Raw genomic sequence first — 24,370 nt, forward strand, 5'->3', positions numbered from 1 at the left:
GCAGGCTCCAGGCTCCGAGCTGTCGGCACAGAAGCTGATGCAGGGCTCGAACCCACGGATCGTGAGATCATGATCTGAGCCAAAGTCGGACGCTTAACTGACTGAGCCACCCAGGCGACCCTGTACCCTTGCATTTAGTGTAAGCCATTGACGGTAATGGAGAAGCCCAGGGGAGAGTTTGTGTGGGTTGCATTTGAAATTTTGGACTGGATCCCAAACATCTAACCCCCACCTAGGCAGTCCAGACTGTTTTCCTAATGTGTAGTCCACCTGGACCACAGCTGCAGCCTCTCTCCTTGGGTTTAGGCTCGGGCTGATGACGAAGTTGTACATCCTAAACCCCAAAGCCGTGAGTGTCATAGAGCTCTATGGCATCCTGGACCCCACCACCCGAGACTGGACAGACGGGGTGCTGTCGAACATCTTCCGGGAGATCAACAGGCCGACGGATAAGAAGGAGCGAAAGTGAGTACCTTTGTAAATGGGAGAGAGCCTGGGTTAGCCTCATGTTAATTATCTGAATGTTATAGGTAAAGAAAAAAAAAAGACAACGTATAGTATTGTAGTTTCATGCATGGACGCCCACAGACTTAGAGTCAGATGTTGAAGGCCCTGCTCACAAAGTGCCAGATGCCATGTCAGTTCTCTGTGTGTTATCTCTGTCTCCTCAACTGCTAGGATACTCTGCTCTCTATAAGGATACTTGTCCTTGGATAAGGGCCCACCTGGGTAATCCAAGATGCTGTCATCTTGAGATCCTTAACGCCTGCAAAAATCTTTTCTTCCCCCCAAATAAGGTCACAGTCACAGGTTCTGGATGGACATATCTTTTGGGAGCCAAAAGTACATTCAATCCATTATACACGGATAGGGTATATGAAATACTTTCCTTTGCTCTTAACCTTACCGTAAGGAAAGTTGGTGTCAAAACCAGTGACCAATAGCAATTGACATTCTCAGTTTTAAGAAAAGACTGAGACTCTGATCCTATCCGTCTCCACACACAGCTGCTGCTCAGCTCCAGCAGATTGTTCCCAGGCAGGAGCGCAGGTCTGTGTTTTCAGCCTTCCGGGTTGCAAGAGAAGCAAGAAATTCAGATTTTTGTGTGAAGTTGCATTATTCTTCAGTGTCAGTGACTGACTCACACAGATATTATGGTTTGTTTGTTTTTTTCCTTTTGATTTTATGGGTCAAACCTCTGGACCAAGTTGGGTGCTCTGTGTCAGGTCCTGGCTACAGAACCCTGGGAAAAAGACATTCGTCATGAATGGGAAAGGGACACCAAGTTCCATGAGAAAGCCTGGCTTACTTTTCTTGGGTTGCTATAGGTATATTTTATTTGATGGTGATGTGGATGCTCTGTGGGTGGAAAACATGAATTCTGTGATGGACGACAACAGGCTGTTGACGTTGGCCAACGGTGAGCGCATTCGGCTTCAAGCGCACTGTGCTCTGCTCTTTGAGGCAAGTAGTGATGAAAAATAATTTTTAATATGTCTTGCAGTTAAGAATTTAAATGTTTATTAAATTGGTAATAAATATAGATGGCCAAAGAAAACCCAAACAGTGCAAGAAGAGTTTTTATGATGAGGACAACTCAATACTTCGCTTACTCTTCTTACTCCTCTTTACCGTATCCCGGAGGTAACTGCTTTTCATTCTTGGGTTGTTTCTGCTGATCATTATCCTGTTGTCTGTACAGGACACACTTAGCATGCTGTTTCTTCCCGTATCAAGTTTACACAGTATCTATGCTATGACTGCTATGAAAGCGAGAGTTCATCTCTCACAACGCTAGCTCACTCCCCTCCTCAGAATACTAAACTAAACTGATTGCTACATCAGTTAAATCAGTAAAAAGTATTTGCATTATTATGAATATGGAAATATTTACTGTAGAGCCAACTAGTATACTGCTACTATGTTTGCTTTCTTTTTGAGCCTTTTTTTTTTTGGTCTTAGTTTGTAGTTGCCTTCTTTTTTCTCTCACACTATTTGCCTTTAATTTTCTTTTCATTTGTTTTTGCAAACTTTCTATCATAGCCTCTGAACCTGTTTCATAGCTGTGGCCCTGAGACTTGTTTTCACTTCAGCTTAATGTTAAAGTTGTTCCTAAGTTGGCCTGCAAAATTCACTGATGAGTGCATATTTCCTTACCTTACTGGCTGACTGAACGGTGTCTTTTTTTTTTTTCTCATGAAGAGATAGGTGTGTTAATATTGCTGGTTTAGATGGGTATGTATTAAGTTTTATACTACCCAATCTCAACTATGTTTTAAAAAATGAAGAAAAAAAGTACTGAAAGGAAAACAGTCCAAAACAATGTTTATTTCTTGGTGTTGGTATTTTGGGTAACTTATTTTCTTCTCTATAGTTTTCTATTTTTGCCAGATATTCTACAGCATATTAATTTTCATATTAATTTATAGTAAAAGAAAAGTTAAAAAGGTGCTACATCAGAAATGTATAACCTTCCCATGATAAACCTAAGTGTTCAGTTGGAAGCCTCATGAAAGCTATGTTAATCTGGGCATGACTCGGGTTTTATTCAGTTGTGAAAACTTTGCCCAAAGCAAAGGCCTTTAAACATGCCATTCAGCTGTTCATAGCTTTAGATGTGACTGATTTCCTTTATTTCTCTAGGTTGGAGATTTGCAGTATGCCTCTCCTGCAACTGTGTCTCGATGTGGAATGGTTTATGTGGATCCTAAAAACTTGAAATATCAACCGTACTGGAAAAGATGGGTTAATCAAATACAAAACAAGGTGAAAATTATTTCTAAAATGAACTTAAAAGTTATTAGTATTTGTGCCTAGCTGAATAAACATAATCCAGGGGGGTGTTTGTAGTTGAAGCCATGACCTTGACCTTGACCTGCCTGTGATCTTAAGCACAGTGTCAGAGCATCAATAAATTGGATGAAAACCTGGAAGACACACTTACTAGATTTCCAGATAATTCCATAGCTGGTGGGATAGGTAATCTTTTTTTTTTTTTTTCATTTCTTAAGCTTATTTATTTATTTTGAGAGAGAGGGAGGGAGGGAAGAGACAAGCTGGGGGGAGGGGCAGAGAGAAAGGTGGACAGAGGATCTGAAGCAGGCTCTATGCGGATAGCACAGAGCCTGATGCAAGGCTCAAACTCACAAACTGTGAGATCATGACCTGAAGTCGGACGCTTAACCAACTGAGCCACCTAAGCGCCCCAGGGCTACGTGATGATTCCAGTAGTCTAGATCAAGGGTTGACATTTTTTTTTTCCTGTAAAAGGATTGAGAGTAATATTTTAAACTTTGTGGGCCGGCTGGTTTCTTTTGCAACTACTCAACTATACCATCGTGGTATGAAAGCAGCTAAAGTACACGAATGGTCATGTCTATGTACCAAAAAAATTTTATTTACACAAAGAAGTGGCAGGCCAGGTTTGGCTTGTGGGTTGTAGTTGGCAACTCCTGCTGCAGCCAAGCCCAGCTGTTGAGAGACTTCTCTCTAGAGGGGCCCAGCTTTTGTTGAATTGGACGAATGCAATGTGAAGGACCTAGCTTGTCATGTAATTGAGTTCTGACGGTTTTAGTTGACCTCAAACCACGTCATGTGTCACGTGGCTGCTAAAATGTGTATCGTAACAAAAGGCTTCATTGAAAAGTATAGAGATAGGTGTGACAGTCACGTGAAGTTAGTGGCTTGACCACACACCCAGGACACCATGACTGCGTTCTCAAAGCGACGCAGGTGGTTTGGGTGTATCACTGGAAGGACTGCTAGGCTGATGGTGAATTGGAAACCAGGACATAATTATCCCAGAGAAGAGAAGACCGAGGGAAGCATGATAGGACCATTGGAGGCACCGTCGTAAGGGAGAGACAGTTGTGTCAGGGCCCGTGCGACCCCTGGTGGTCCTCAGCGCCTTGATAGGGAGAGGGGCTTCCACTGCTTTGCACTCTTTGCAAGATGACTGTGGCCGCACTACTTGAACTTGAAGATAATCAGCCCCATTTCTGTCAAATGGGACCTGTTATTCTCCCTCCCTCCCTCCCAGGTGGCGGGGTAGATGCTATGGCAGTGAGACGAAGCGCTTTGCAATGAAAGTGCACCGTGAAGGACAAATCTCTCCACAAACGGAAGGCGCTGTTATCGGGGTTTACTCACCTGCCAAATCTACCCTTCATCAGAAGACCTTTCTCATCCCTCTTTCGCCAAGATCAGCTTTCCACTAACTTCCCCTTAAAGCAGCCCTCGAAAATGCATTGCAATTCTGCTCTTTTATAGGCAGAGCAAAGCAATTTAGAGAGTCTCTTTGAGAAGTATGTGCCCTATCTCATCGATGTGATTGTGGAAGGGACAGTGGATGGAAGACGAGGCGAGAAGCTGAAGACCGTCGTTCCGCAGACAGACCTAAATATGGTGAGAAAATAGCCCTGTTAGCAAAGAGAGAAGCTTCCCTAAAGGTGGACCCACAGGCCAAGGGAAGCAGAGATGCCAGAGGGGTAAACTGTAACGTCACAGGTTGCTTTCTTTGGCGACCCCGTGCAGGACAAGGTGCCAGGCTCCATCTGACGGAACCGATAGGGTGGGTCATAAGTTCCCGCCGCGCTGGGACCTGGGATCCCGAGGTTTGTGACCAGAACTGACCCTGGGGTGGGGGAGTGGAATGAATGGGCTGATCCGGGATTTGCCTGGGCACCAGGTAACCCAGTTAACCAAGATGTTGGATGCACTACTCGAAGGAGAAATAGAGGAACCAGACCTTCTGGAGTGCTATTTCTTAGAGGCTCTGTACTGTTCTCTGGGAGCCGCTCTGCTCGAGGATGGAAGGATTAAATTTGACGAGTGCATTAAACGCCTTGCTTCTTTGCCTTCTGTTGATACGGAAGGGGAATGGGCCAGCCCCGGGGAGATGCCAGGTAAGATCTGGGCGTAGCCTGTTTTCCTACTCACAGCGCTTTGCGGGGAGGGTTTTGGAGGAAGTGACCTTGCTTCTCCATACGTATGCCCGTACGGGTTTTCCAGCTCGTTGGCTTCTGTAGACACACGTGCGATGGTCAGACCCCCCCGGGGTACCCTCAGAAGTTCCAGCGTGTGAGCTGCTAGAGCAGAAACCTCACTGGCTTGTCTTGTTGAGTCTAAACTCCTCCCCACCCCAGCACTCCCACCCTCGCACCCTGAGTTTAGTTAGGCGCTCGCTTCCTTTGCTGTTTAAGTTTTTACAAATTTTCACACTTTGCGTGACTTTGAGTTTCTTCTCCTTTGAATTTCTCTACCTGTTTTTTTAAAACCACCTCTAATTTTCATCTGCTGTATTCCTGAGTATTTTCACAGGAGGTGATCAAGGGTGGATCTGTAGGTCATTCTTAGGAGATCTTCGTAGTAAGGTTTTTAGCTTGCGTGTGAAGAAGGTGCATCCTCCAAGAACGACGTGTGATGAAAACATGCCTTTTTCAGGAACTCTGTGTAACGCTAGGATCCATCTTTGTCTAGTTCTTTAAAAAAAATTTTTTTTAGCGTTCATTTATTTTTGAGAGAGAGAGACAGAAGACAGACTGTGAGTGGGGGAGGGGCAGAGAGAGAGAGGGGGACACAGAAACCGAAGCAGGCTCCAGGCTCTGAGCTTTCAGCAGAGTCCAACACGGGGCTTGAACCCACCAACCGGGAGATCATGACCTGAGCCAAAGTTGGACGCTCAACCAACTGAGCCACCCCGGCATCTCATCTTTGTCTAGTTCTCAATGATATTTGAACATGACTTGGCCGGTCACCATCTTTCTAAGCTGTATCCTATCATCATTACCCGGGGCGTTCTTTGTAAACAGCAAAGTAAAGTGGTCCCAGGGCTTCCTAATGGGGAGCACTGTGCTCTCCACCGTCCTGCTCAGGTGCCGGCTTCCTTGCCGGGCTCCTCTTGAGCTGTCTCTTCAGTTTCCCTCCTACCAACTCCCTCCCAGCTGCTCTTGGACCTGCTCAGGGGAAACCTTCTATGCCCTTCTAGAGACGTCTCTCCACCTCTTTCCTGTGAAAGCCACGAGTCCTCGAAAGGTTGGCTTCGAGCTCTGTCTTCTCATCCCACTTGCTTCTCAGCCAACAGCCACCCGCCCCCCCTTTCAAATCCCGGCTCCCCTGGAAGTGCTTCCGGTGAGCGTGTCCGCTGCCGTCTCCACCGGAGCCCACGGGCCTTGGCGTCCTCGCCATCCCGACCTTGCCTGGCGTCCGACGTGGCTGACCACTTCCTGCCCTCTTGAAACGTCCCTCCTCTTCCCTGCCGGCCGCTCGTCCGTCTCCTTCCTCGCCTCGGGGTTTGGTCTTCCAGCCTCCTTTCGTGCTGCGAGTCCTCACGGAGCGCTGGCCGCGCGCTCACAGCTTCGGCCTGCCAGTCTCCTTCCCTCCTGAGCCTTCTCCTCATTCCCTAGCTCTGTCCCGAGATCTGTCTGTGGGTTGTCTGTCATTCATCTATCTACTCGTGTATCTGTTGTCTATCTACCTTCCATCCATCTACCTATCATCTATATCATCTACCCACCTCTTATCTCTCTATCATCTGTCTGTCCACCTTGCACACGGCGACCCTGACACTTTCTTCCCCCCACCCCAGCCTGTCATTTCAGCCTGTCGATCTCCACCCCCACATCTCTTGGGAGCTCTCCTGTCAGCTCTGCCCTGGGTAAGGTGGGAGCCTCACTGACAGATCTCCCAGTCTCCACTCACCTCCTCCAGATCCATTTTCCACTACAGTCGTACTGATCTCTGCAGAGGCAGACCCGATCACGGGTCCCACTGGAGACTAATGTCACACGCCCAGGACCGACGGGGTGGAGAACAAGCCCCTGAAATGGCCTGCCAGGCTCTTCACGCAACAGCCCCGCAGCCCTTGTAGCATTGCCTCATCTGCCCACCGTGTGCACTCCTCACTTACTCCTTTCTGGTCCTTCGGCCACCCCGCCGTGCTCTCTTCTCCCTGACAGCCTCCCAGTGGCCCCCAGTTCTCTTGGCTCAGGACTCATTGCTTCAGGTCTCAGACTGGATGGCATCTCCTTTGGGACGGCTTCCTCCCCGTGCTGGCTGCAAAATTTGGTATTGCTGGGGCCTCCGGGTGGCAGTCTCTCTGGGAGCAGGTGCACGAGGAACCTTTCTTAGAGCTGATTTGCGTAGCACCCCTGATGTTCAGGTACAGAGGAGTGTGGGCTGCGGGGCGCCTCGAGGCGCCCCGCGTGCCCTGTGGCACCTGGCGCTTCTCCGACCTCTTCCCTGCCTCTCCTGGTCAGACGTCCTCCCGGGCGCCCGCCGCACCTGCGCTTGCCCTGTCGCGGAACGTAGCGCTCCGCGTTGACATTGCCTGTTGACTTGTCTCCATTCCGTCCCCGACCCGGCCGCCAACAACTGTAAGCCTAGGTTCCAGGGTTGTCCGCCACCGAACTCTCTCATCCCCAGGGAGGGGGCTCAGCGTGTACCTGCCCAGTGGACGGGAGTGTAAGTTCGAAGTACTCGGTTAAGTTGCCGTCCAGGGGGCGGGTAGCATCAGTTCGTCTTATGCATGTCCCGGAGCTGACTCTGTATTTCCGTGCCTATGACTGAAGCGAAATGGACCATTATGTACCACAGGTCACCTCCCAACCATGTATGACTTTCACTTCGATTCTGCACAGAAGAAATGGATACCGTGGAATAAACTAGTTCCTGAATACATTCACGTCCGCGAGAGGAAATTTATCGACATCCTGGGTGAGTGAGAACCAAGCACCTATTCTCAGTGTATGGCTCTTGTCCTGTGAGGAAGCGAAAAAGATCCGGGGGCCTCCATGGCCCCCTGAGTCCCACCCAGAGCGTTGGTTCGGAGAAACTGAAAAGATTGAGCCGTGGGCCTCACCAAGAGGGTGGCGTTTCTGATTCTGTTTATGTGCGGCTGGCTCTGAGCGTCTTCAGACGTCTGTGGTTCTCAGCTGTCGCCTGACAGGTGGGGTGGGGATAGGACAGTCCGCTCTGCCCCCCCCGCAAGTCTCCACAGGCCCCCTGCAGCCTGGAGAGCTGGCCGGCTGTGTGAAGGAACGAAGGAAGAAAGCGAGAGGAATGAGCAGGGCAGTGTGTCGTGAAAAGGGCTGCCTCGCGAGGTCGTCCACCACGGACATTTAATGGGTTGTGCCGTATTTTTAACGCACCCCTCTGGCTATTTAGAGAACATAGTGGCAGGATGACTTCCCAAAACAAACGTCTGGGTTTGGTTCTGATGGAATGAGACATACCCATTTCCCCAGGAACCGGTCAGGACTAAAAACAACCAGTGCAGGGGCAAGCCAGACCTGGTTTCGTGGTTTCATTCTGTCTTTGGAGGAAGTTGTTGGTCAGGAAACCAAACCCTGCAGATATGTGACTGATGTAAGCCATGGAGAAACTGAGTTTTTAACATCCCGAGTATACATCAGAGTCGGACATGAAGAATGGTTTGGGGCTTCTGAATCTGGACCGTAGCAGTGACCGCACAGCTGTAGAAATGTACCAAATGCACCAAAACACACCCTTAAAATGGGTGAATTTTATGGTGTTTAAGCGATGCCTCCATAGAGCTGTTAAAAATAACGATTGGGGCAGTGAGATTCCAGGTGGTACCCGTATACTCATTTTCAAGGTCACGTCTTGGGGTTTGGCTGACGCTTTTTATGGGACGTTCCAGGTTGCCGCATGCTCCCCTTTGACGTTTCTGTGATGCCCCCCTCCTATCGTGTTCCCCAGTTCATACCGTGGATACAACGCGCACTACCTGGATGCTGGAACAGATGGTCAAGATCAAGCAGCCGGTTCTTCTGGTTGGTGAATCTGGCACCTCTAAGACAGCCACCACCCAGAACTTCCTCAAAAATCTGAACGTGGACATGAACGTAAGTCGTGGTTGGTATCCTGCTGGGTAACAAATCACCCCCGCGCGTAGCAGCCCAGGGCAACAGACGCTCACTGTCGCACCATTTGTGCACGTCAGGGATCTGGGCATGGCTTAGCTGGGCGGTTCTCGCTCACGCTCTGTCCTGAGACCGCTGTCCAGCCGTTGGCCGGGGCTGGAGGGCCCTCTTCCAAGATGGTGGGCCTCAGTTCCCCACTATGTGGACCTCTCCGAGGGCTGCCGGGTGACCTCTTGATATCACAGCCCGCTCCTGCCAGAGTGCACGTCCACGACGGAGCAAATCGGATGCCACGCTGCTTTTGGTGACCTAGGAAGTCACCTTCCCTCACTTCGGCCATGGTCTGTGGGTGACACAGAGACCACCGTGAATCACCTTCACACTGTGGGGGGGGCTACGCAGGTGAATGAGTACCTGGAGGGTGAGGGTGGACGGGGGTCATCTTGGAGGCCGGCCGTCTCTTTATCCATCACCTTGCTGTGGTTTTGAAAACCTCAAGGTTTTCCTTTCTTTCCTCCAGGCCTGTGTTAAATGTGGGAGGGTCCGACATGTGGGGAACACTGAGCTAGCTGGGTGCCACAGGGACAGACAAGAGCGAACTTGCAGTCAGTTCTGGAGGGACTCACAGTTGGGTGGAGGGGAGACAAATTCGGAAATGAACCCTGTGAAACATGACACTGCAGAACGTGCCAGGGTCCTAAGACATTAGGAAGGGGGGTGCCAGGGGCGCCTGGGGGCTCAGTCAGTTAAGCCTCCAGCTCTTGATTTCAGCTTAGGTTCTGATGTCACGGTTCATGGGTTCGAGCCCCTCCTTGGGATCTGCGCTCACAGTGTGGAGCCTGCTTGGGATTTTCTCTCTGTCTCTGTCCCTCCCTTGCTCACACTCTCACGCTCTCTCTCTCTCAAAATAAACACACTTAAAAAAAAATAAAGAGGGGCGCCTGGGTGGCTCAGTCGGTTGAGCTTCCAACTTTGACTCAGGTCAGGATCTCACGGTTCGTGAGTTCAAGCCCCACGTCGGGCTCTGTGCTGATAGCTCAGAGCCTGGAGCCTGTTTCAGATTCTGTGTCTGCCTCTCTCTCTGCCCCTCCCCTGCTCGCACTCTGTCTCCCTCTGTCTCAAAAATAAATAAACACTAAAAAAAAAAAAAAAAAGGAAGGAGGCTGTCAATTCTCCTTTCTATACTCAGAGTTGCCTTACATGGGCCACCTGCTCATCATTTCAACTGTCCTGGCTTCAAACAATTTTTATTTAATGGTTTTTTGTTTTTGTTTTTTTTAATAACCAAGGCAAGATTCTGTCTCCTCCAAGAAGCTGCCTGTGCTTTGCAGGATATCCAGCTGATACATACTTGTCCCAAATCCGCTCACTGACTCAGTTCTCTGTTTTTGTTAATATCTGCTCATCATTTAATTTTCCAATTCCTGTTTTGGCCTCCTGGAACCTCAGAGGGGAGAAGAGTTTCCTGCGACTCTTCTTCTGACTTCTTTCTTACTTAAGCTTGTTCCCCGGGCCCTGTGACCCTCTAGGCCAGGGAGTGGTCAGCCAGGCTTCGCGATGGGCATCACATGAAGGATGTGGGCAAGACAGGGCCACACTGCCCGCGGATGGTCGAGCCCAGTCACAGGTGCACGGAAACGGGGTTTATTCAGCTTGAAGGATGTCATTGTGGAGGGCACAGAGGGGATGTTTATAGCCAGAGGGACCTAAGAGTTTGTGGGGTCAGGCAAACAGCATCCACATTCAGAACGCCCCCCACGACGCCCCTCCATCGGGACTCAGCAGCTGGTGCTCATCGGGCCGGCAGTCACATCGGTGCACATTCGTTATGAGGAGACGCACGTTGACCTTCATCGCATGCGGCTCCCGTGCACCTGTCGGCACCTCTGAGGACAGTGCCGTCCGCAGCAGTGGTTCTCAAAGTGTGGTCCCTAGGCCAGCAGCATTGCCTGAAAACTCGCATACACGATCCTAGACCTTTTGAATCAGAAGCTCTGAGGATGGGGCCCTTTGAGCCGTTTGGCACAGGCCCTCCAGGTGATTTGGGTGCATAATTAAGAGCGAGAACCACTGACCCACGAACTCTCACCAAGTGCTCTAAGAAGCACAGTGAGGGGTCCTGTGTGTGCCCCGTGCATGGGGGAGGCTGTCCACACAGGGGCCCGGGGCCTCCCTCACCTTTCTCTCAGCAATTAATTCCAAAGGTGCTCTCTCTGGCCTATTTATTAAGACATAGCAGGCATGATAGTAACTTCTGGTTGAATATTACTTTGTCATGTGGAAAACGCCTTTGGGGATTTCATCTCCTGTGATAAAATCACCCTATGAAGTAGTCCAAGCAGATGCTATTAAAACTGTCTTACAGATGAGAAAAACGAGGTTCTAAAAGGTTGAACCTCTTTGGGGCGCTTGGGTGGCTCGGTCGGTCAGGCGTCCGTCTGTCTGACTCTGGCTCAGGTCATGATCTCGTAGTTTGTAGGTTCAAACCCCACATCGGGCTCTGTGCTCTCAGCTCAGAGCCTGGAACCTGCTTCAGATTCTGTCTCTCTCTCTCTCTCTCTCTCTCTGCCGCTCCCCTGCTTGCCCTCTCTCTCTCAAAAATAAGCATTTAAATAAATATTAAAAAAATTGTTTGAAGGTTAAACCTCTTTTTGGAGGTCACTTAGCCAGACCGTGCAGAGCTAAGACCCCCTAGTTGACATTGTGCCAGAGGCCCGTGTGTGGTGACTGGTCATGCTTGGCCTCACACAACCTGCTAAAGGGGAAGAATGCTGTACCGGCATGCACTGGGTTATAGGAGAGTTCAGATGCCGGTGAATTTGCAAAATAGACGGCAGCGCACGGTCCAGCATTTCCCGCTGGTACTGTGAAGAGATGACCGCCTTCTGGAACGATCTCTCTCTCTCTTCCAGATTGTGTTAACGGTCAACTTCTCCTCCCGCACCACATCTCTGGATATCCAAAGAAATTTGGAAGCAAGTGTTGAGAAGCGAGCCAAAGACACGTACGGCCCGCCCATGGGAAAGCGCCTCCTGGTGTTCATGGACGACCTAAATATGCCAAAGGTGGTGTAAGGTTGAGGAGCAGGGGGCAGCGGGGCCGGGCCGCGTGCCGCGCTTGCGGCACTGTGTGTGTGTGCGGAGTCCGTGGGCGTGTGAGTACGTGCCTTCATTCCGCATGGTGCCCGCAGGGTGCCGGTTATGGGAGCCAGCTCTGGAGACAGTGTTACTGGAAAGTTCTACGGACACAGCGGGACTCTTCCTTACTGATTGCTTTCCCAGAGGAGTTAGGCAGCAGGCAGCCTCCAGGCTTTTCACAGCATGTATCTGAGTAGGTGGTTTCTCGATGAGCCAGAGCTTGGATGATAGTGTCGTTCTCAGTCCCAGGTACATGGAAAGCATAAGGTCAGACACCTCCCAAGGATTCCTCTGGATTTACCAAGGAAGGGAAACTTTAGCATGCAAGAGTGTGTTTCTGGGCCCGGAGCCTGAGAGTTATGAAGTTTTCTTAGTACTAAAATTTAAATTTATGTAATTTCTGCAGAACCATTTTTTTTCCCTCTGAAAATCTATCCTCTAGATGGACTGTGTGCAAAGCCAGGATTCATCCACCCATCTATCCATCTCTCCTTCCATCCATCTATCCATCCACCCACCCAGTCTTCCTTCCTTCCTTCCTTCCTTCCTTCCTTCCTTCCTTCCTTCCTTCCTTCCATTTGCCCATCTATCCATCCACCCATCCATCCACCTACCTTTCTTCCACCCATCCACCCACCAACCCACCCATCCATCTGTCCGTCCATCCATCTTCCTTCCAACCTTCCATCTGCCCATCCGTCCATCTATCCATCCATCCACTGACCCACCCATCCATCTGTCCATCCATCCATCTTCCTTCCATCCTTCCATCCACTAGTCTGTCCGTCTATCCATCCATCCACCCACCCACTGACCCACCCATCCATCTGTCTGTCCATCCATCCATCCACCCATCCATCTGTCCATCCATCCACCCATTCATCCACCTTCCTTCCTTCCACCCATCCACCCATCCATGCACACACCCACATACCCTTTCATCCATCTGTGCATCCATCCAATTAACGTGTATTTATTGAGCGCCTCCTATGGGTCTGGTGCTGTGCAGTGACGAACAGAACCTAAGTAGTCCCTGCCCTCATGGAGTTTACAGCTGAGTGAGGCAGACAGACAAAAAAAATAATAATTACAAATGAATCTATAGTTGCAAACCTTGAGAAGCCCCATGCAACTAAAACCAGAGTGCTCTGAGATGAGAATTAGTTCAGATGGTTAGCAGAGGCCTCCCTGAGTTCTGCTTTACGATACTACTGTTATCGCCTTTCTTTAAAAACTAAATCAAGGTGGACGAATATGGCACACAGCAGCCGATTGCCTTGCTGAAACTGCTGTTGGAAAAAGGCTACCTGTATGACCGTGGGAAGGAGCTAAACTGCAAAAGCATTCGGGACCTTGGCTTTATTGCTGCGATGGGAAAAGCTGGAGGAGGCCGCAATGAAGTTGATCCGAGATTTATTTCGCTGTTCAACGTCTTCAATGTACCATTTCCTTCAGAGGAGTCTTTGCATTTAATTTATTCCTCCATTCTGAAAGGCCATACCTCGGTAACTTGATTTTAATTAGCAGTCTAGGGGCGCCCGGGTGGCTCAGTTGGTTGAACGTCTGACTTCGGCTCAGGTCATGATCTCACGGTTCGTGGGTTCGAGCCCCGTGTCGGGCTCTGTGCTGACAGCTCAGAGCCTGGAGCCTGCTTCGGATTCGGTGCCTCCCTCTCTCTCTCTGCCGCTTCCCTGCCATCACTCTGTCTCTTTGTCTAAAAAATAAACTTTGAAAAAATTTAATTAGCAGTCTGAACTAGAGGGCCTTCTGTTGGGTAGAGTGTTTGCATGGCCCTCTTAGGCATTAGACACAGCAGGCACAAGGCCCACGGTACTTTTAGGGGCACACAAAAATGTTTTCTTTCAAAACTGGAAGAAAAAATATCCAGTCTGGATTATATGCATCTTTATATCAGTGCGGTCATAAAAGATAAAGTAACATATTTTTATGGAGGAAGGGGCCCAGAAGGCAAAAGTGCCTTGGGTCCACGGAGGTCATGACGTGGCCCTGAGTTACATGTGTCACATTGAGCCGCAGCAGTGAATTAACTAGGGGACCAGGACCTGGAGTCCGGTCCCATGCTGCTCCTTGGGCAAGTTCGTTGAGCTCTCCTAGACCCAGTTCTCATCTGGAATGGGGATGACGACGGCAGCCACCTCACCGAGAATGCACGTAAAATGTGTGGCACGGCGTCTAGAACGTAGCAGATGCTCATTAGATACTAGTTACCGCTCTTTTTAAGTCGATTTAACTTGGCCATCCCACAAATGGAACCCATGCATTTAAATGATGACCTTCTGCTCCCGGCATTTCCCTCCTAAAGTGAGGTTTGCACACGGTCTTCAGGGACAGGAAAGGTAAAGGTGTGGAGTGGCCAGGTGTGATCACCAGGGACTGTGAGCACCTGGTGTTCCGTGCCTTACCTTAAGCCATTCGCTTCCAAAACCGTGAGGTCTGCCCTAGTCCAGTCAGACTCCAACGGAGGGCTGGTGTGGGCTTTGGTTTCACATCATGTTGACTTGTCAGTTAATGAGAAAATCTAGGGAAACAGAGCAAATCAGATGGTGAGTTTCTCTGGCTTTTTCAGTTTTTTTCTTATCTCCTCTTTTTTTAAAAATTTTTTTTAACGTTCATTCATTTTTGAGACAGAGAGAGACAGAGCATGAGAATGGGGGAAGGTCAGAGAGAGGGAGACACAGAATCTGAAACAGGCTCTGGGCTCTGAGCTGTCCGCACAGAGCCCGACGCGGGGCTCGAACTCACGAGACTCAGGACCACGAGATCGTGACCTGAGCCGAGATCGTGACCTGAGCCGAAATCGGACGCCCAACCGACTGAGCCACCCCGGCGCCCCTCTTATCTCCTCTTTAAAAGTTATGATAGGGGCGCCTGGGTGGCTCAGTTGGTTAAGCGTCTGACTTCAGCTCAGGTCACGATCTCGCGGTCCGTGAGTTCGAGCCCCGCGTCGGGCTCTGGGCTGATGGCTTGGAGCCTGGAGCCTGCTTCCGATTCTGTGTCTCCCTCTCTCTCTGCCCCTCCCCCGTTCATGCACTGTCTCTCTCTGTCTCAAAAATAAATAAACGTTAAAAAAAATAAAAATTATGATAAAATTCACATAGTGTAGGATTCGTTGTTTTAACCACTTTAAAGTACGGTTTACTGGCATTGAGTACATTCACAATGTTGTGCCATCATCACCACCACCTTCTTCCAGAATATTTTCATCACCCAAAAGTAGTCCCGCTATCCCATCCTTCAGCCCCTGGCAATTGTTGATATGCCTTCTATTTCTCTGGATTTGCCTCTTTTGGACATTTCGTATAAAGGGACTCGTACACCACGTGGTCTTTTGTGACTGGAGGCTTTCATCTGGCATCATGTTGTCAAGGTGCATCCGTGTGGTGGCACATATCAGTGCTTCACTCCTCGATGTGGCCAAATGATGTGCCACTCGTTGTATGGATAGACCACATTGGCTTATCCATTCATCCATCGATAGACACTTGGGGGGGGGTGTCTTTTCAATTTTTAGGTGTTTCATGAAAGCATCATGGCTGTGAGTGACAAGCTGACCTTCTGCACGTTGGCGCTTTACAAAACCATTGTGCAGGACCTGCCTCCCACACCATCCAAGTTCCATTACATCTTTAATCTTCGAGACCTCTCAAGAATTTTTAATGGTCTTCTCCTCACCGATCCGGGGCGGTGAGTTTGTCTTCTCTCCATACCCCATGTGGCCCATGGGTATGATGGTGGATTTTCTTTTAAGACAGAGGACTTGTCAGTGAAATGGATGAGTCAATGCATCAATTAATCACCCAGTGTCTTTTTGTGTATGTTAAATGAAGAAAAGGGTTAAGGGCTTGGTTAAGGCCAGATGACTTGGAAGCCCTTGACTTGAAGACCGGGGAGCCGTGAAAGACAGATGCGTAGACACGTGATATTTAAGCCCTTGGTGGGAATGCTCTACTGACCGTGTATTCTTTCTAAAGTTGCCTTTTGCTAATGCACCTGAATTGTTTGCAGTTGCTCGTTAAATTTTGTGAAAGACCCACAAAACGTAGACGTAAGCACAAGGGACGGAAAGGTTTAACTCTGGGTATAAAACTTTTCTCATTAAAGCTAGACTTCTGTCTTTACGTTAACGTGCGCTTTATGTAGGTCTGCAAGGTGTTCACATTGAGTCCACAAAAAATTGAAAAGTGAGTTAGTTGAGGGCTTTCCACATACCCAAACTTGTTCTCAGGTACCCTTGAGGAAGACCAGGAGAAGGCAGCTTCAGGGATTTAAGGGGGGGAGTAGGGGCTCTTTGCCAGCAACCAGAGAAAGTTCTCGAACCGGGGCCGGATGGAGCTGGTTCTTAAAATACGAAGCTGCCGGTGGCCTTGATGCTGATTTTAAATTCTTATATTCCAGCAAGTAGAAGCCGTGTCAGGTCCTCATTTTATGTCACTTACGTCATTTATGGATAACGTTCTTTTTCTCCCCTACGGGAGGATAGATTATAGATGATGATTTTATGGTCTTTGCACTTGATTTGTTAGCTTCCGTTAAAATTTCATTAACGTGAGGCCAGGGGGGGAGAAAGGACTATAGAAATGTTGTCCTTTTCCACAGCCTGTGTATCCATCTGAAAATGGTAGCATTTAGCCCCCCTCTCTCTCGACGGCTTCACGACTGATTTTGCTCCTTCCATCACGTAGGTTCCAGACGGTGACCCAGATGGTCAGAGTCTGGAGAAACGAGTGTCTGAGGATCTTCCACGACCGATTGATCAACGAAACAGACAAGCAGCTGGTCAGTACATCAGACTATACCAGCAAATTCAAAACCCTAACTACAAAATTCTTCTCTGGGTGAAGTAAACAAGCATACCCACCCCCCCCTCCCCCAAGTACTTTTTTAAATATAGTTCACCAATTGGAGAAAAATACACCAACAACAGAAGTTGATGGATAGAGGAGGGTGGATTATGGAGTACCTTGCAACAGAGAAAAGAATCAAATGCGAAGTACTTCAGAGAATCTTAGCATATGTTCTTTTTCTGACAAGTTTTAGCACATATATGTTGTCGAGTTTGAGTCCTTAAGCGGTCTTCTGTCAAAAGGTACAAGACCACATAGGCAACCTGGTTATGGAACATTTTAACGATGATACGGAGGTGGTGATGAGGGATCCCATCCTGTTTGGAGACTTCCGGACGGCCCTGCAGGAAGAGGAAACACGCATTTATGAAGACATCCAGGATTACGAGGCAGCCAAGGCTTTGTTTCAGGTGTGGATGGGGCTTACCTTCTCCACAGGCTCACTTTTCCTGGGAGCGCTTCTCAGCGGAGCCCAGCACTGGGAAGAATACCCATGCCTGTGTCTTGGGCTGCAGAGTGAGAGCTTGTGTCTTATCCGGTGGTTGCCACGTCCAGTGGTGCGTGGGGATGACCTGAGGAATGTGTTAAATACACAGACCCCAGGGTTCACCCCTCTGGGTTTCCATTCGTCCAGCCCAGGGAGGGTCCCAGGGTTCCAATGCACAGCCAGGTTTGGGAACCACTCAGCTCTCTGCTATCCGTTTTCGTTTTAATTCATGAACTGAGCCTTGTAATCAGCTTTGGCTCACTGCTGGCCGATCACAGACCAGCCCATAGAAGCCTTAATTGCCAATACCAGATTTAGTCCCATAAACCCAAACAATTTAATTATTTCAACCACTATAGATTATTGGGGGGGGGGGATGGAAAGAATCTCTCCTCTGTTCTTAATTTCTCCCGGACAAAAGGAAAGTCTGTCTCTCAGAATCCAGTGATCCTTTCTTTTTTTTTTTTAATTCAGGAAATTCTGGAGGAGTATAACGAAAGCAACACCCAGATGAACCTGGTTCTCTTTGACGATGCCCTGGAACACCTAACCCGCGTGCACCGCATCATCCGCATGGACCGCGGCCACGCCCTGCTCGTGGGGGTCGGAGGCTCAGGGAAGCAGTCTCTCTCCAGGCTGGCCGCCTTCACCGCCGGCTACGAGGTGAGTCGACCTCCCCTCCCAGAAATGGTTTATTAAAGCAATTTCGCCCGTCGGTAGTTCATGCAAACATTGGAAGAATCGAAAACAGATCAGATCATAGCATGATGTTTTCATAGAGTATAGAATTGGGTTTTTTCCTTGCTATTATTTTAACCGAATGTCCGAAGAATCTAAGTTATGTATTGTTTTCAAATGTTTTCTTAAATTTAGTTTTGAGAGAGAGACAGAGACAGAGCGTGAGCATGGGAGGGGCAGAGAGAGAGAGGGAGACACAGGATCCGAAGCAGGCTCCAGGCTCCGAGCTGTCAGCACAGAGTCTGACGCGGGGCTTGAACCCACCAACTGTGAGATCATGACCTGAGCCGAAGTCAGATGCTTAACCAGCTGAGCCACCCAGGGGCCCCTTGTATTATTTTTAGAATGGACACTATGTCAAATCGAATTTGAAAGTCAAACTTGAGCCAATTTTGTGGTTTGTGGCGTGCACTCCTACGGAGGAGGGATCGGCCCAAACCTCCACGGACCCAGCATTCAGGTCAGCAAGTTGCTGGCTGCTGTGTCGGCACAACCAGCCCACACGGTTCTGGGCCATTCTTAGAATCTCTTTCAAAAAACAAATCCCCAAACAACAGCTTTATCGAGATATAGTTCATAGACTGTACAATTCACCCATGTGCAATTTGGTGCTTTTTGGTATAGTCACAGATACGTACAACCATCAACACAGTCTATTTGAGGACATTTTTGTCACCCTCAAAAGACATCCTCTGCCCCTTAGCTATTACCCCTCTATCTTTCTGCCCCTCATCCAGCCCTAAAAAAAAATCACTAACGTACTTCCGGTCTCTATAGACATCCCTATCCTGGACTCTCACATAAACAGAATCATAGAGTACGTGGTCTTTTGTGACAGCTTCTTACACTTAACCGCCTGTTTTCAAGCTTCAGCCGCATAACACTGCCCGGTTCCTTTTTATGGCCAAATCGTGTTCTGTTGTATAGATTGACCACACCCTGTTTATCCATTCACCCGTTAACGGACAGGTGCCCGGTTTCCACCATTTGGCCGCTGTGAACAGTGCTGCTGTGAACATTCACGTACAAGTTTCTGTGTCCACACGTCCACCTAGGTGTGGAATTGCCGGGTCGTGTGGCAGTTCTGTGTTTGATCATTTGGGAAACTGCCAGATTGTTTCCCAAAGCAACCGCACCATCGTACGGTCCCACCCACCAGCACTGCGTGGGGGTTTCTGTGTCTCCACACCATTCTTAGAAACTTACCGTGAGCTCCTGCCATACCCACTGGCAGTGCCCTTACAGGAGCCTCTCAAAGCGGAGACGTGCAGCATGCAGTGGGGCTTGATTTGGAACAAGAGTCATCTCCACGATTCACTTGTTTATTTTTGATTTCGTGGCTTGCACTTGAGGTGTCCTATCCGGAAAGTCATTGCCAAGACCCATGCATGACTCTGTGTGTGTGTGTGTGTGTGTGTGTGTGTGTGTGTGTGTGTGTGTATGTTTTAGAGAGTCTGTGAGTCAGGGAGGGGCAAGGGGGAGAGACAGAGAATCAGCTGGGCAGGGGCAGAGAGAGAGGGGGACAGAGGATCCTAAGCGGGCTCTGTGCTGACAGCAGAGAGCCTGGTGCAGGGCTCAGACTCATGAACCTGAGCTGAATCTAAGGGTCAGATGCTTAACCTACTGAGCCACCCACGCGCCTCTGTGAGAACTCTTTGTACAGAAGAGCAGTCATGATTAGTTCAATGGATCTAGCTTGCAGTATATGCTTTTGTTTAAAGTATTTCTAAAAAAAAAATTGGTTGATTTACCTTCCAGATCTGATAAAATATGTGATCCAGATGTAACCGTTTTTATAGTTTTTGTACATTTTCCTAGACAAGTTGATTTCTTCCGTTGATCGGTCCTGGTATATCTGACATACTGTCCTCTGAGGTAGTGTCGTGCATCCTGGCCTGGCCTCGAGGAACGGCAGAGAGGATGTCCGAGGGACGGAGGAGAAGGGTGAACGTGTGCTGGGCTGTTACTGTGCCCTTGGAATTGTGGGGGGAGGTTGGGGAGTGGGGTCATAGCGAGCTGTTCATGCCCAAGTGGTGTTAGGAACTGTTGAGGGCGGGGCGCCTGGGTGGCTCATTTGTTGACCTCTGACTCTTGATTTTGGCTCAGGTCATGATCTCACGGTTCGTGAGTTCGAGCCTCTCGTCAGGCTCTGCGCTGACAGCACGGAGCCTGCTTTGGATTCTCTGTCTCCTTCTCTCTTTGTCTCTCCCCCACTCTCTCTCTCTCTCTCAAAATAAACTTAAAAAAAAAAAAAAGGAACTGTTGAGGGCAAGGGGGAAGCTAACTCAGGGAGGATCACTGGGGTCTGCAGGTATCAGACGGAACCGGAGGCCACACGTATTTGGCTGAAAGTCATCCATGCTGCCGTGTGTGTGTGTGTGTGTGCGCGCGCGCGTGCACCGAGTGCCCTGTGTGAATGTGCCTTTGCAGGCCCACGTGAGTGGGCAGAGCGTGCACGTGACCCCGTGTGTGTGCACGTGACCCCGTGTGCGTGCGTATATCGGGGCTGAGGGGTGGCAGCGGACGAGGGATGTTCTAGTCGCTGTAAATCCCCTGAGCTGTTTCAGAACTGACAGTTGGCTCTTTGCAGTTCAACTTCCCGGCCTCTGAGCCGACGGAAACGAACGGAGAAGGTGTGTCCTCATTTACATTTGTGTCCATTTCGAAAACATGTAATAGGGTTTTAAAATTTTAGGGATCGAAACTGGCTTCCTACTTACTTTCTCTACGCATCTTCCCACAATCTAACTTTCGATGAACTCGCAGCCGGGCCTGTACCCACACGTGATGGTTGTGCTTGTGTGGGTCCCGTTTTCCTTTCTCCCCGCTCTGTGACTCCAATGACTCGTGTGTTTTTTTTAACATTTTTAAAATTTATTTTGAGAGGGAGAGAGAGAGAGTACAAGCACGAGCTGGGGAGGGGCAGACAGGGAGAGAGAGAATCCCAAACAGGCTCCAAGCTGTCAGCACAGAGCCCGATGCCAGGCTTGAACTCACCAACCATGAGATTGTGACCCGAACTGAAGTCGGATGCTTAACCGACGGAGCCACCCAGGTGCCCCTCCAATGACTCATTTAGCGAATGAAGGTGTTCTTTTCCTCTGTCATATTCACGTGGTCCCCTCTGCACAGACCTGCGTTCCCTGCACACTCTCACGCTCTACACGTGTGTGCACTCGTTTGCACAAAGGACTGTCAGAGTTTTCTTCGTCCCGCGTTTCTCACTCAGCAGCGTTTGTGAAAATGACCCGGGGCGTCTGGCTCTGCTGTCACTCGTCCCCCGCAGACGGCTGCACCGCCTGAGCCTCTCCCCCTGCCGTTGGCCTGTGACCCTCACGCGGGCCGGTCGTCTCACGGATGCTGTGCTCCGTGTCGGCAGGTGTTTGAGATCCTCCTGAGCCGAGGCTACTCGGAGAACAATTTCCGGGAAGATCTGAAGAACCTTTATCTCAAACTTGGGACCGAGAACAAAAGGATGATCTTCCTGTTCACGGACGCCCACGTGGCCGAGGAGGGCTTCCTGGAGCTCATCAACAACATGCTGACGTCAGGTACGCGGGCCGTGCTGGCCAGATACCCGGCCAGGAGGAGGGGCCGCTCGGCGCGGGCCTGGTGGGGCCCTCAGAGATCAGAGGTCGTCCTCGGGCAATGGTGAGGTCTAGGCTTGTTCTCAAAGGTCCCTCTGGCTGCCCTGAGGGTCTAGACAACAGGAAGGCGAGAGCGGGAGAGGGTGGCTGGTTTGGAGCTGCCGCTGGGGTGTGCAGGCGACAGATGACCTGGGTCTGGACGGGGCCGGGGGGTGGGGATGGGCGATGCTGTGGGAATGGACCGAAGCGGGAGGATTCACGAGGGACGGATCGGATGAGGGCGAGTGAGGGCGAGTGCACCCAGGGTGGCTCCCCCTTTCAGGCTGGAGCCTGTGGTGAGTGGTTCCATTGCTAGGAGGGGGAGGACCGGCCGCTAGGGGTGCGTGGAGATGGCTACATCCAAACTGGATGTCGGATAGTGTCTGCTAGAGAGAGTTTGCTAGAGCCTTGGTAACAAAGTACCACAAAATGGGTGGTTGGAAACCACAAACATTTGGGGCGCCTGGCTAGCTCAGAAGAGTGGGCGACTCTTGATCTCAGGGTCACTCGAGCCCCCATGTTGAGGGCTGAGCCCCACGTTGGGTGTAGAGATGACTTAAAAAAAAAATTGGGGGCACCTGGGTGGCTCTGTCGGCTGAGCATCCGACTCTTGATTTTGGCTCAGATCATGATCTCCTCGTTCGTGGGTTCGAGCCCCACAAACCGGGCTCTGCGCTGGGAAGTTCAGAGCCTGCTTGGGATTCTCTCTCCCTCCCTCTCCCCCTCCCTCTCCCCCTCCCTCTCCCCTACTTGCTCTGTCTCTCTCAAAATAAGTAAATAAGTAAACTTAAAAAAAATCTAAAATCACAAACATTTAGTGTCTCACAGTGTGGAGGTCCCCCCTCAAGGCACCTGCTGGGGTGGTTCCTTCTGGGGCTCTGAGGGAGAATCTGTTCCAGGCCCGTCTCCGGCTTCTGCTGGTTTGCCGCTAATTCCCGGGCTCGTGGGCGCGTCTCCCCGGCCGCGCTTTCCCACTCACATGGTGTTCTCCGTGCGTGCGTGTGTCTGTCTCTGATCCAAACTTCCCCTTTATATAAGGACGCCAGTTGTACTGGGTTAAGGCCTACCTTATGGACCTTGTTTTGTTTTATTTTATTTTTATTTTATTATCAGGTTAGTTAACATACAGTGGAGTCTTGGTTTCAGGAGTAGAACCCACTGATTCATCACTTCCGTACGACACCCAGTGCTCATCCCAGCAGGTGCCCTCCTCAGCGCCCATCACCCATTTCGCCCATCCCCCCCCCCTTTCCAGCCACTCTGTTTGGTCTCTGTATTTAAGAGTCTTTTATGGTTTGTCTCCCTGTTTTTATCTTACTTTTCCTTCCCTTCCACTATGTTTGTCTGTTTTGCCTCTCAAATTCCACATAGGAGTAAAATCATATGATATTTGTCCTTCGCTGATTGACTTATTTCACTGAACATAATACCCTCCAGTTCCATCCACGTTGTTACAAATGGCAAGATTTCATTCTTTCTGATCGCTGAGTAATATTCCATTGGATATACTATCCATTCATCAGTCGATGGACATTTGGGCTCTTTCTATAATTTGGCCATTGTTGATAGCACTGCTATAAATATTGGGGTGCATCTGCCCCTTTGAATCAGCATTTTTTTGTAGCTTTTGGATAAATACCTAGTAGTGTAATTGCTGGGTCATGGGATAATTCTATTTTTAATTTTTTGAGGAACCTCCGTACTCTTTTCCAGAATGGCTGTGCCAGTTTGCATTTTAATGACCTCATTTTAACTTCATGACTTCTATAAAGACCCTGTTTCCAAGTAAGGTCACATTCTGAGGTCCCGGGGACTTCAACATATCTTTTGTGGAGGAGCACCATTCGATCTGTAGCAGATCGGCAGTTGGATGTAGGGGTCTGGCTCTCAGATGTGGTTCCTAAAGCTTTGGAAATGGATGGGACCATCTGCGGGGAGAGTGTGAGACATCAGGGGAGCCCAGGGCTGAGTTCAGGGAGAAGAGGAGTGAGCCGGAGGCTGAGGTGGCAGGAGGGGAACCGGAAGCGAATTCCTCTTTATCTCTTCCAGTATACATAGCTGTGATTTAATCACGGCCGAAGGACACAAAGCACCATGAGCAGAGGGGGAGAGGCGCATGGGACGAAGTCTGGGGAGTCAGGCAAGGCTTCCAGAGCCCTCTTCCAGGGCGGTCGCATAGGATACGTTTAACGCCTCCGGCATCTGATTGTGACGACACACATGAAGTGTCATCTCCCAGGGAAGCCGTTCGGGACTCAGCGCCGAGGGTGTTTACTGGGGGCTGGTCACGTAGGCACCTGCTGCCTGGCACCTACTGAAAATTCTAGATTTCCAGGGGGAAAGCAGGTGGTCAGCATGAGCCACACTGTTTGCACAGACAGATCAGGCCTGATGAGCTACTCTGATCCCTGAATGGTAGTGGGAACCCTCCCAAAGTCCGTGTTCCCAGACACGGGCCAGGGGCCAACCCTGTAAGCAAGCCTTAGTGAGGAGAGCAGCCCCAGGCCTGCCACGTCATCTTTGTTCCGTATGGGAACCCAACAGATAGTTCATAAAAATGTAGGATACTGATTCGAAATGGTACAGATACAGTCAGAAAAAGTCGACTTGCCAGAGTCTGGCTGCTTTCCTGCCC

General features: G+C 49.7%; 1 protein-coding gene across 1 annotated transcript in view; it reads left to right on the forward strand.

Moving 5' to 3' along the window:
* Positions 1-24,370, forward strand: part of DNAH10 (dynein axonemal heavy chain 10) — a 152,141-nt gene that overhangs the window by 93,071 nt on the left and 34,700 nt on the right. Inside the window, exons 39-52 of the mRNA XM_058691462.1 lie at positions 307-465; positions 1,329-1,464; positions 2,644-2,766; positions 4,270-4,404; positions 4,688-4,904; positions 7,594-7,713; positions 8,719-8,864; positions 11,795-11,947; positions 13,264-13,524; positions 15,552-15,724; positions 16,723-16,816; positions 17,127-17,294; positions 17,846-18,034; positions 21,489-21,660. Of these exons, the coding sequence (XP_058547445.1) occupies positions 307-465; positions 1,329-1,464; positions 2,644-2,766; positions 4,270-4,404; positions 4,688-4,904; positions 7,594-7,713; positions 8,719-8,864; positions 11,795-11,947; positions 13,264-13,524; positions 15,552-15,724; positions 16,723-16,816; positions 17,127-17,294; positions 17,846-18,034; positions 21,489-21,660 (2,246 nt within the window). The remainder of the gene's footprint in view (positions 1-306; positions 466-1,328; positions 1,465-2,643; positions 2,767-4,269; positions 4,405-4,687; positions 4,905-7,593; positions 7,714-8,718; positions 8,865-11,794; positions 11,948-13,263; positions 13,525-15,551; positions 15,725-16,722; positions 16,817-17,126; positions 17,295-17,845; positions 18,035-21,488; positions 21,661-24,370) is intronic.

The sequence above is a fragment of the Neofelis nebulosa genome, chromosome 11 (assembly GCF_028018385.1).
Source record: "Neofelis nebulosa isolate mNeoNeb1 chromosome 11, mNeoNeb1.pri, whole genome shotgun sequence".
Taxonomy (NCBI): Eukaryota; Metazoa; Chordata; class Mammalia; order Carnivora; family Felidae; genus Neofelis; species Neofelis nebulosa.